Source organism: Stegostoma tigrinum, chromosome 13, assembly GCF_030684315.1.
Source record: "Stegostoma tigrinum isolate sSteTig4 chromosome 13, sSteTig4.hap1, whole genome shotgun sequence".
Taxonomy (NCBI): Eukaryota; Metazoa; Chordata; class Chondrichthyes; order Orectolobiformes; family Stegostomatidae; genus Stegostoma; species Stegostoma tigrinum.
In genome coordinates, this window is record NC_081366.1 from 20,900,946 (window position 1) to 20,914,257 (window position 13,312).

Genomic DNA, 13,312 nt, shown 5'->3' on the forward strand with positions numbered 1-13,312 from the left:
TCCAACTATATAGAACTCATACGTCAATTGCTACCCCTGCAGTACAGCTAAAAATAAGCGCTGGGGCCAGCACCTTACTTCTTTGTGACCTTTGATTTCTTTCTGCCTTCTTGGAACTCCATTTCAGTAACCTATTGAAAACAATTCAATAAGCTTTTACCCCTTGTAAGGCTAAATTGAATATTCCAGCTAATAAATCTATCAACTGAGAGTGCTCTGAATGTTAATTTGTCAAAAAACTATACAGATGTACAGCATGTAAACAGAAACTTCAGTCCAACTCATCCATGCCAAACAGATATCATAAGTCATCTGAACAATTGTGGACATTATTAACATATAACTCCAAGATGTGCTTTCTGAAAGAAGTATCCTGCAGCCAAAAATGATTGCAGTTTTAACTTCAGTCACTGTCCAGTAAAATCCTGTGGGACTCAAGGAATGTTGCACTTATAGATTGTCAGAGAAACCTCAAACAGAGGGAGTGATACAAACAGCAAGAGAAAAGGAGAAGATGACCATCTCCCCACATTTAGCAAAAAGCTACTTCTTGCAAATTTTTTGTATTTTGACCTTCCAGAAATACATAAAAACAAGCATAATGAACTGAGTCAGAGATAGTAGGAACTGCTAATGCTGGAGAATCTGAGATAACGAGGTGTAGACCTATATGAACACAGCAGGCCAAGCAGCATCAGAGTAGCAGGAAAGCTGTCATTTCATCAAAACGTGAGCTTTCCTGCTCCTCTGATGCTGCTTGGCCTGCTGTGTTGATCCAGCTCTACACCTTATTATCTCATAATAAACTGACAACAACTATAGTGAGTTTGTGTGTATGTGTGTGTGTGTGTGTGTGTGTGCATGTGTAACTGGCCTGACCTCCTACTGTGTGCATTATTTGGCTGTCAGCATCACAACATAGAGAACAACCATTTAAACACCCCTGCACAGCAGGCAAAACAAGTTGGAAAAAATCCATTTTCCATTGAGTGATATCAGGCAGCCATCATTGAAAGCTATTGGGACAGAAGACTTTCAATCAACCTACAAAGCTTCTGAACCAAGAGTTTAGAAATCAACTGAAGAACCACCAGTGTCAACATTACCAGTATCTGCTCTTCACAAACAACTCAGAGATTGATCTGTATTTCGTTTTAACTTTTTGGACTCAACTTCTGTGTGTCTGTTGTGTTACTCTTTCTTCTCATGTTTGGTATTTCATAAATTTAGTCTTTTTGTTAATTCAGTAAATCTTGGTTCAACTGACTCCTTTGGGTCAGGCACCCAAGGCACCCTCAGGAGCTTTTAAAATTAGCCTCATTTCAACCAGTGAGGGAGTAGGTGAATAGTCAAGGGAAGTTAGCTCACATCCGCTCACCTGGCAACCTAAAGGTTTGAGGTATCCCATCTGAACTGTGATAAATTGGGGAACCTCAGCTGGAGACTGGTTGTTATAAATTTCACAGAGAATGCTAGCTTCCCCGGTACAAAAGAACTGGATAAAACTGGAGGATTTCATCACATTCTATCAACCACTATGCAACATCAAAAGGTATCATATTAATTCAAGTTAGAGTTGTTGGTAATAGGAAATTGAAATGAACTGATTATCTAGAAGCATGATAACTTTAATGATTTTTCTTCAGAAAAATGGATCTCTGTATAGCCAGAACATATCTCCACAGTCGCATGCATGAAGCAGTGTAGGTAGTGAGATCTAGTATGTTGACGGTTGGTGATTTGGCAATTTAGAACAGCATTGCAATAACAAGAGAATCATAGATCTACCACGGAGGGTGAGTGATGAGTGAAATAACAGCGATAGTCCTGGGTGCCAATACGACAACAAGCCAGGCTGAGACCAACCAGCAAAGGAATTCTGACCTGGGGTAGAAAATAATGAGGAACAGGCAGGTAGAAAAGCATACTGAGCATGAACAGAGATGAAAAATAGCCTCAAAAAGATAGTTAGATCGAGAAAAAGACCAGAAAAGGACAATCTGGACAATGGTATCTAGAAATTAGTTGCAGTTCAAAAGCACCAGGGAAGATTGCAGCTGGTTTCAAGAAATGATATGGGCAAGAGAGACGGTGAGGAATACATACTGGGTACGCAAGTAGCAGACCTTAGAAACAAGACCCCATGAAGGAGCATCTGGCAAACCATAGGGGAAAGGAAAACACAAACAGATTAAAAACAATAGCAGCTGAGGCTTGCAATTATGCTTCATTTTGTCTTTCACTTTGTGCCTGGATGGACACTACTGCAACTAGTTTTCTGTTCAATCAGTCCTATGTACGCTTCTTTCTGTAGCGGCATGGAATTCAACTTTACTGTTGAAAGCATATTAACTTTTATTTGACCTATTAATTAAACATAATCACTGCAACACTTGCGATCCTATGTTAAATATTTCTGAAGATTGTGTTAATATTTTCTGATCAGTGGTTAGCACTGCTGCCTCATAGTGCCAGGGACCGGGGTTCAATTCCACCCTCAGGCGACTGCCTGTGTGGAGTTTGCACATTCTGCCCGTGTCTGCGTGGGTTTCCTCCGGGTGCTCCAGGTTCCTCCCACAGTCCAAAGATGTGCAGGCTAGGTGGATTGGCCATGCTAAGTTGCCCAAAGTGTCCCGGGATGTGTAGAATAGTTGGGTTGTAGGGGGATGGGTCTGGGTGGGATAGTTTAAGGGGAAGTGTGGACTTGTTCGGCCAAAGGGTCTGTTTCCACGCTGTAGTGATTCTATGCTTCTGTGAAATTCTGAGATCAGAACATATTTTGGCTTTCAGCTAAAAGCTTTCAATGATTTCAACAGTTCTATAACACTGTAGGTACTATTAGCACAAACAAATAGATGTCTAGCAGCATGTGTACTTCTTGAACAGTGTTAGAGTACCTGAGGATGTTGCTCTCAGAGGTCGAAGCATCTTAGTTGTCTCAGTGTTCAACAAATTCAGCCAATACAGAACAGCAATCAACAAACCAATATAACATTGAGCTAAAAACAGAAAATGCTGAAAACACTCAGCAGGACTGGCAGTATTGGTAAAGAGAGAAACAGAGTTAATGTTTCAGGTCGATGACCTTTCATCAGCTCTAATGTTGAGAAATGTTGAATCTCTGTTAGTCTCCACAGATGCGGCCTGTCCTGCTGGGCACTTCCAGCATTTTCTATTTCTATTTCAGATTCTGCCAACCACTACATATTGATTTTGTTATAACATAAATCTGTCGTGCTAATACAGTTGTACACAAACCAAGGGAAGTCACAATCAAACTGTTCTTTATTAAATATAAGTGTGGTGCTGTTTAAAGTGCTAATAATCATTTCTCCCTTTTGTTCTCTACTCTTCTTCCAATCCACCCACCAATTTTTGTTCTTCAGGGACCCCCTCCAGGTCCTACCCCTCTTTCAGCATTCTCTTTTTCAGTTTTGACTCTTGCTCTGCTATAAACCTGGTGATCATACCATCTGACTCTCAATCAATGTTTAAAGCCTTTTCTCTTTCATCTCATCTGTCTGCATTTTTATGTTTCATACTGAGCATAGATGCCACCTACGAGATCCTTGTTCAGCCTTACAAAGATTCATCCAGCACAAATTGGGCTCACTCCAACTTTTGTGTCAGTTCTATTAACAAGAGCCCTTGATAACAACCTATCTTTTTCTAATGCCTCCTGTACTGAGTTGTCCTCCAGAGTCTTTGCTACGCAACTGTATTATTTTGTGTCCGTTGGCCGTGCTAATTATGGTTGGTGACTGAAATGTGGTCACCAATTTTGTAGTTCTGCTTCGATAATTCAAGGTGAGTATCCTGTACGAGACACCAGCTGATGTCTTGATTTTATTTCAAAGTCAGCTGCTAGAGACAGAGTATGGGTTTTACAATTATTTTACTGAGCAATGCAATGACTCGGTTGTTACAGTGAAGCAAAACTCTAAAACATACAGAAAAATTGAGTACCTTATACCATTATCAACCTCTTATCCACATTACAATCTAATTTAGTGCGCAGCAAATAGAACAGATGTATTTTTTTCATTATAGGTTAATGTGCCAAGGTGTCCTTAACCCGTCCAGGGTATAAACAATCAATCTAGCCCTGGATATTGCAGTCTCTTCCTTTATCACTACTTGTCCTACACTGCCTCTTCGCAAGCCATTCTTCGAATGTTTTCATTCACATTGTCTCCTGTTTACAAGTGCCTACAGAGATGAGATTCTAAACTGTATTAGATTAATTAAAAGCCTGCCTTCTCCTTCTAATATGGAACAATCATTTAACTCTTCAAATCTAAAAATCTAAATTTTCCTCCAATAATATAATCAGGGATTCAAAAGTACTCAGCAGGAGAGTCTGTTGCACATATAAGCTGGTCAGATCACACCTTGATGACTGTATCCTGTTCTGATCACCAAGACACAAAGGAGATGTAAAAGAATGCTAGAGGGAGTGCAGAGACTGATCTCCATATCTGGGATCTGAAGTAACAGGAAAAACTGACTCCTCTTGCAAAAGCAGACGTTTCTTGGAGTTGATAATGAAGGGGGTTTAAAGACATAATGAAAAAGACAATCCAAAAGTCAACTTGCAACTAAATTATAGAACAAGGATTCTAACTGGAAAACAATAGCTTTCGTGTTGATACCATGTGATTTTACTTCATTGGAAAGAATGGTCAACAATTCAACTGCAATTCTGGACATAATTGAAGAACCTAAGGTTATTGATGATGAGCGTATTCAGATTTGGCCAATGGTTTTCCTCACCTATAAGTATCTGTGATCTTTTAAACACCAAAATAACGCCTACCATTAGACTGAATCTACATCCATTGAACCTACAGGTGCACTATCTAGGGATATCTGGAAGCTGGCCATAACACTATAGTTTTTGTTCAGTCACTACAGGCTGCAGCACGACTGTGAGCATTTAATGTCAGTCAGCTGCAGGTTGACATTAATCAGATAACTTCCATTGCTGGTTTGCAAAGCATGGTTCAAATCAAATGGAGGGTGTACTGGACACCATGTAGAACATTTAAAGGCTATTTTAAAGCTGCTAAAAGTATAGGAGTCCCATGTGCTTTTCACACAACTGGAAACATGCTAATATTCCAAATTGCTCATTCAAAAGAGAACATTCTGAGCCGGACAGCAGCGTTGAATCGGCTGGCAAACATAGATTTAGAAGAAAAATGTCTCAATTGTACTGGCCGATATTTTAACTCGATAATTACCGCTTGCTTCACAACTGCAATTACCGTGGGACGAAGCCCACATGTTTGCTGCTGCTAGTGATATTGATACATATTTAGCAGCAGATTGGTCATTGCTAAATAAATAAATGCTTTCTTCAAAAAATAGTCACTGATAGCAATTTGGTGAACATGCCGGGGAGTAACTAACGAATTTCTCTCAGGAGGAAACTGGCATGCTGAGAGCAGCGCAAGAGGTTTTCCTCTGCATTGGCATTTCAGTTGGGAAAGGGACGTTTCTAAAACTTAATTCATTCGAAAAATACATGCCACTCTTTTCTTACGGACAATGGGGGTACTATTGGCAAGATGCATTAATCAGGATAGCTGTTTGCAACTGCCTTCCCAATGAATCATTATGGCATCCAGCTGAATTTAGTCATGGACTCACTTCACAACTTCGTCTGTGAGCTGCCAATGTGCTCCCTAAAGGGCAGTGCCTTAGCCCATTATTAAGAATGAGATCGAAGAGTATGTGGAAGTGCACAATAAATTGGGCTGAGTCAGCACAGCTCCATCAAATGGGAGTGATGCCTGACAAATTTGTTAGAATTCTTTGAGGAGATAACGAGCATGTTAGACAAAATAGAGATCATTGATGTAACAAGGTGTGGAGCTGGATGAACACAGCAGGCCAAGCAGCATCTTAGGAGCAGAACAGCTGATGTTTCGGGCCTAGACCTGAAACGTCAGCTTTTGTGGTCCTAAGATGCTGCTTGGCCTGTTGTGTTCATCCAGCTCCACACTTTGTTATCTCGGATTCTCCAGCATCTGCAGTTCCCATTATCAGAGATCATTGATGTGATCTATTTGGATTCTAGAAGGACTTTAACAAGGCACTGCACAGGAGGCTGCCCATAGTGTTCGGGCAAAATACTGGCAGGGACAGACAATTGGTTGCATGGCAGAAGGCAGAGAGTAGGAATAAAGGGGTATTTTTCAGGATAGCAGCTGGTGGCTCATGGAGTTCTGCTACTCATATTATGCAATAATGATCTAGATGAAGGAACTGAGGATATTGTGCCACGTTTGCAAATGACACAGAGCTAGGTCTAGGAACAGGTAATGTTGAGGAGGAGGGTAAGCTACAGAAGGATTTGGATAGTTAGGAGAATGGACAAAGAAGAGGCAGATAGAATATAGTGTGGGAAAATGTGAGGTTATACATTTGTTAAAAAGAATGAAAGGCATAGACTATTTGATAAATGGGGAAAGGTTTCGGAAATCTGAAGTACAAAAGGACTTGAGAGTTCTGGATCAAGATTTTTTTAAGGCCAACATACAGGTTCAGTTGGCAGTTAGAAGGGCAAATACAATATTAGCATTCATTTCAAAAGGGCTAGAATACAACAGCAGAGATATGCTGCTGAGGCTGTAAAAGGTTCTAGAAAGACCACAGTTGGAATATTGTGAATTGTTTTGGGCCCCTATCCAAAAAAGGCATTGGAAGCAGTCCAGAGGAGGTTGACAAGAAAGATTCTGGGGATGAAGGTCTTATCACATGAGGAGTGGTTGAGGACTCTGGGTCTGTACTCAATGGAGTTTACAAGGATAAGGACGGGGGAGAGATCTGATTGAAATTTACAGAATACTAAGATGTCAGGAGTAGAATGCAGAAGTGGAGAAGATGTTTTCACTAGTCGGAGAAACTAAGACCCAAGGGCACAACCTCAGATTGAAGGGATGATACTGTAGAACTAAAATGAGGAAAAATTTCTCCAGCCAGAGTGTGGTGAATCTGTGGAGGCTAAGTCATTGAGTTTATTTAAGACAGTGATTGATCATTGATTAGTAAGGGGATCAAAGGTTACATAGAGAAGGCACATAATGGGTTGAGAAATAGATCAGCCATGATCGAAGGTGGAGCAGACTTGATGGGCTGAATAGCCTAATTCTGTTCCAATACGGTGTTATGGTGTTATGGTGTTAGGCTGCATATACTCACATACAGTAACATTTCTGTGGTGCAATAGTTATCATGTTGCTTCACACATGTCTAAAACATAGCAAAAACATTGTGAAGGTCTTGTGATGCAAGTGATAATTTCCCTACCTCTGGGCCAAATTATTCGGGTTAAAGTCCTATCTCAGGGTGTATTTGCTCTGGTAAGTGTGTCATAACATGTGAAAACTGGTTGATTTAAAAAAAAACTCACACTCAGGACCTTGTTATGAATTTCTACAGCATCCATTGTATTTGTTTCAAGTCTCCAGTATCAAAGGTGCTTAACTCTTATTTGAGTGCCACATTAAGAAGTCTGGATATTCAAGGCTGTTACAATGAGGAATGTTGGGTGTTTCATAAAATGTTATAGTGAAGAGTGTGAGATGTATTTTAATGGGAAATGTTGGGTGAGTTTAAGGTAAATAAGAAGGAATTATAGCTATAGATAAATCCAGACGTATGAGGAAATGAGAGTACATGTGCAAATTACATGGACTGAAATAATTTCTGAAAGTTTATATTTTATTTGTAATGCAGATTCACTGCTCACAGTTATAGTTTTCATGGTTATTATGCAATTTTATTCAGAATGAGATAAAGAGCTCAGGCTGGAACTGACTTGAGTTCCTTCTCACTGTACATATCTAATACTCTACAGTATGACTGCACTGTCTCAGTAAATAGGGAGTGCATGATGTGTATCCTTCTTTTCTTTATGTGCAGGAGCCAATTTCACACTGACAGAACTGGGAATCTGTGAGCCCTCCCCTCACCGCAGCACTGCTTATTGTCCAGACATGGGGCTCCTCCATCGTGGATATTCCCTGAGCGACGCTGAATCTGACACAGAAGGTGCCATTTCTCCAGAGCATGCTATTAGGTTATGGGGGAGGGGCATCAAATCCAGACGAAGCTCAGGGCTGTCCAGTCGAGAGAATTCAGCCCTCACATTGACTGATTCAGACAACGAAAAGGATTCTGATGAGGAAGCAGGTATGTGCATTTATAAGCTGGTAAAAGCACAGCCTTCAGTCTTGCCACCACATTGAAGTGGGAACTTGCTGCTCATTGTAGTGTTGACTGTTTTTAATGTGGTGGTACAGTAAGCAGGATAAGTTTGCAAGGGATTCCATTTTATACTGACTTACAAAAGGGCTTATGCCCCTGATACTTTAGGCCTGTTCTTATTTCATGGCTTAGGTCTTCAGGAAGTTTCTGGAGTGGCAGAATGAGATAATGAACACATGTAATAAAGCCATGACACTAGTGTCTTACCGTGGCTCAATATCCGGTTTAGTGGCTGGAGATTTGAACTGAATAACTCATATTACTGAGTATTCTTCATAATTTCCAAAAATACATAAAACATACCCAGTGCACAATGACTGGTCTAACACATCACTTGGCAAACAAACATTGACTCACTGACTTGTAGCAACTTAGTTGACTGTGCGATCAAGTAGTAAGGTCAAATTGCTATACTTTTATTAGAGGGCCACATTTTGACCCTTTCATTTAATAATGGAACCTCTTTATATGACAACAGTAAAAAGCATTTGAGCTGCAATAAGAGTACCAGGTTTTACTCAGCCAGCAGGTTTCCTCCTTCCACTTGTGAATGTATTAGCACAACATATGGCTGATTTATATGCTAACACCTAAGTTTATTCTATTTGCTGTAGGGGAAGCTAGTCATTAAAGCAGCATTTGATTATGATTTGATTATTGTTGGTTGTGTCTTTTAACATTCGGCTGGTCACTTCTTTGTGTTTTTGAGTGTTTTCTCCTGTATGTATGTATCCAGTTTTAGCCCCCAAACATACTAATATTGACTTTGTGGAAAAAATGCAGGAGCTGATTGTATTTATAACAATAGTATTCAAGAGGTAGGGCTGTTTACTCTGACCTGGTGGTGATAGCATTGAGATTTTTGGTGAATAAAAGGATTGGACTGTGTATTGTGGATAGATTATTAAAGCTAGATATGAACTGTAAGACGATATGCCACAGGTAGAAAATACTATATGTTAATCAAACAGCCTACCAAAATGGCATAAAGTATTTTTTGTCACAGAATTACTGGCTTCTGTGTAAAAAAAAATCAAAACACACAACGGATACAGTTATATCATAAAAATTTGACAGCAACTTGACAAGTTCCTGAATGAACAGCACGTTTCTATCAATAAACATAAGAGTTGCTATATAACTGCAAAGGAACACTAGAGCACGGTCTGAGACATTTGTGGTTCTTTACCCACTCACTTTTTTTCATTTGTTGGGAGGCACATGCAATAACATGTTTTACAACACTCTGATGTATTATGGCTGAACTGGGAACAAGAACAATTTTTAAAGCCTTTGATATGAATATAAATCTTTAGTGTAAGATTCAAGTCAACATTGATATAATTTCTATTGTCAGTTGAACTTACTGAGGTTCATCTGGCCATCTGATGCTTCTTTTAACCAGTATAGCTGCCTCAGATATTAATATGGATCATATGGATCAAACAAATGTAGGACAAATGGGTATGAACAAACCACAGATGTGTTTTTATTTCCAAGCTTCATGCAGCACAAAAGAAGGATCCATCTTTCCTTGACTAACTTTCGGAGAGAGCTATCGATTAGCCCCCACTGCTTTGTTCTTTCCTCATAGCCTTGTAAATGTTTCATTGTTAAGTGTATATCCAACGTATTTTTGGAAGTTCTATTGAATCAGCTTCGACTTTCTGTTCAGGCTGTTCATTTGAGATTGTCATTGGTTGGAGAGTAAAATAGATTTTCCTCAAATCTTATATGTTTCCTTTGGCTATTGATCGTCTTCACAATAGAAATTATTTCACTTTATATATTTGGGGAAAAGCCCTTTAAATTTGGAGTAACTTAAATATTATTTTATGTAAGTGTATGAAATCAAAAGGGCAAGGAAGAAGCTGGCTGAGGAGATGTGATCGCAGCGAACCCATCTTCATGATTCACCTTGTGAACTGCTTTTTCTGTCAAAATGCATGGATTGTCCAGCATCTGCAGTTGCCATTATCACTGATACAATTTTAACCTCACTGCGAAGCCTCTTCGAGGGATGCCTAACCTGAAGAAGTTACCCTCCTCCCTCTGGACCAACTTCAGGGAATCTCTCTCCCACTGCAACTCTCTTGTAATCTCTTCCTCTCCACCTATCTTGTTTTCTCTCCATCTTCGGTCCGCCTCCCCCTCCCTATTTATTCCAGAACCCTCACCCCATTCCCCTCTCTGATGAAGGGTCTAGGCCCGAAACGTCAGCTTTTGTGCTCCTGAGATGCTGCTTGGCCTGCTGTGTTCATCCAGCCTCACATTTTATTATCTTCCACTGGCCATCTGTTTTGTGGTCGGAATTTCCTAGCCCCATCAGGCAGAAATAGACAAGAAAAGAGAAAAGCCCAATTACGTGGTCAGATGTCCTACCTCTGTTCTGTTGTCCCCTATATTCCAGTGGTGGTGGATGTGCCGGTGGTGGAACGGCTCTGCACAGTTCCCCAAAATTGCCCAAAAAGCCAATTAAACTCACTATGGGCTTCTTACATTTTCAAATGTTTCTGGACAGAAACAAATGTTTAAGCCACTGTCTGTGTCAGACCAACTGAATGAGTGTGAGCACCATGCCCGTGGCATATCAGGGAAGCAGAAGGAATTGTAAAAAGGGAAATGAAAATACTTTACAATGTTTAAATCACATGGGTATCATTGCAGCAGTCCATCAGAAGTCAGTGGAGAGGCTGGAATGAAGAATTTTGCCAATTCAGATCATCATCACCTCCTGGGCATAATGTAGACATTACAAGCAGTGAGCATAATCATCTAGACTCCAACTAAGCAACAGGAAGTCTGCAGCTGGAAATAGGTGCTGCAGCCACAGTGTGTTAGGCTGTAGAGATAAAGCAAACCAACCCGCACATGAAGGTCAAAACATTGAGCCTCTAGAGTCCAAAATAGACTAAAGAGAGTCACATAGGTGAAAGATGCATTAATGGAAGCACAGAATCTGTAGTCAGATGCAAATGGATATAACTAGAAGGAGCCTGTTGGTGCTTTCATCAGTGTGGATCTGTGTAACAGCTCACAGGCAGTACACATCAGTGCTTCACCTAGGTGACAGATGCCTTCTTTACCAATGCTGAACAACACACCAGCCTGCCCACTGATGAGACAACACAGGCTCAGGGGTATTGGATTTGGTGCTTGGTGCAGTCACCTAAAGCCCTGCATTACTTTTCTGCATCGGTGTTCGGCAATGTGTTAGTCTTCTGTGCTCCATTACATGGTGTACCAGAAAGATAAAGACTTTGAGGGCAGTGAGGCAAAGGACAGGTCACTGGGGCAGGGGCACGGAGTGAGACAGGAGGAGGAACGAGAGGCAGACAGAGATTTCACTGAACAAAAGGGTGTCTCTAATGCATGATAACATGATCTCTGCTTTCTGCCCTCCCAGAGGAAGACTTCCTTCCTCTCTTTGTGGATGTAGGTCTTGGGTTCCCCGTGACATCTCAGGTCGATATAGTTCAGCACAACCAGCAATCTTGGTGATGGCTGCCTTCAGTGTTTGAAACTCGCCTCCATTCATGATTCCATTAGCTTTAATAAGACAGGAAACCCGTCTCCACAAAATTTAAGAGTTCATCTTAAGGAAAGTAAAGAACGCAGTCAGTGAGTTTCTGACACAAAATTATATGTGACTTCTCATTTCTGTCTTCAAGAGGAAAATCATGATCTTGTGTACTGTTGCACGCATTATTTCTCATCATTCTTCTGCAGCTTTTGTTACAATTGCTGTACCAACACCGTGACGGAGCAAAACCTTTCACCAGAAGTCCCTGTTCATTTGGCTATCATGCAAGCCTTTACTGGTGTTATAAGTATTTTTAGAAGTCCAGACATGCAGCAATGGATAATTGTGCAACACTTCAACATATTTTACCATCTTTGTGTGTTGCTGCTGTTTTATTGTTAATGGGGATTTGCCTGCCTGTGTCTCTATCTCATTAGGCTGTATTGGTTGTAGGTGCAGAATTATTTGTCTTCATGAAAATTCCAGGAGATGACAAATTCTACCCACAAGTGGCTGGTAGACTTATTAAAAATTGAGGGAGAGGAATGTGATTTTTTCATTGTGAAACAGGGCTTGGTTGCCTCAGCATAAATGGGACACCATTAACATTGCTCCTCGAAACAAAAACTGTGTACAGAGCTCCTGGAAGGAAAACTTATAGTTTTCTAAGTGTGAGCACGAGCCTCCTGATGTTCCAATGAGTGGCTCAGTGTGAGCAGGATTATATTGTACAAACATAAGTTTGTCTTAATCAGTGGGGGAAGCTTTCTGTCACACTCAGAATGCAGATCTTAACCCATGATATTCAAACTGGTGAGCCTATTCTGACACATTTCAGCAACACATATTACTTCTTGCAGTCTCATATGGTCTTGTTAGCCTAGTAAGTTGAAAATGTGGTTTAGGAAGCAAGTTCCTATTTGAATTCTGTTGGAAATGTTATCCAATACTGTGCCAGGCAATTGAAAGTGGTCTCATAGGTGTCAGCAGCTATGCACAAAAGAAATTGCAAATAATGACAATTGAAAACTAGGGATTTATAATTGGATGGATTTGCTTGTACTGAGTTCCTATGCCGTTTCATTTTCTTTTTAAATGAACATGTTCCTTTGTTCCTTCTTATCATGAGACTTTTTTATTAATATTACAAATTGTTCCAAACATTTTGCATGCCTGACTGATGGTCCTGCTGTCAAGAAATTTTGTTGTAATGACACACTAAAGGAACAATCTTTCACAATTGGACTATGTGCCGCATAATTCTTTGTCCCTGACTGTACCTTGTTACTCAGCTTGTTTCACAATCTGCCAATGTCAATAACAGTGTGTGCCTTGCAGGTCAATATTATCTGTCTCAACCTATGCTTCTCCACATAGCCTTATCAATGACTGTGCATGCTGAGTAGCCCTATAAGTGTATACTTCTGTTTCACCACCCAGCTCCACAAGGACAGTGGTCACATTCCTGGCTTGCCTTATACAGGCAAGCATTTCATCATTGGACTGTTCATGGCA

General features: G+C 40.4%; 1 protein-coding gene across 1 annotated transcript in view; it reads left to right on the forward strand.

Moving 5' to 3' along the window:
- LOC125458215 (teneurin-2-like) overlaps positions 1-13,312 on the forward strand; it is a 2,666,206-nt gene that overhangs the window by 1,934,519 nt on the left and 718,375 nt on the right. Inside the window, exon 14 of the mRNA XM_059650601.1 lies at positions 7,930-8,199. Within this exon, the coding sequence (XP_059506584.1) occupies positions 7,930-8,199 (270 nt within the window). The remainder of the gene's footprint in view (positions 1-7,929; positions 8,200-13,312) is intronic.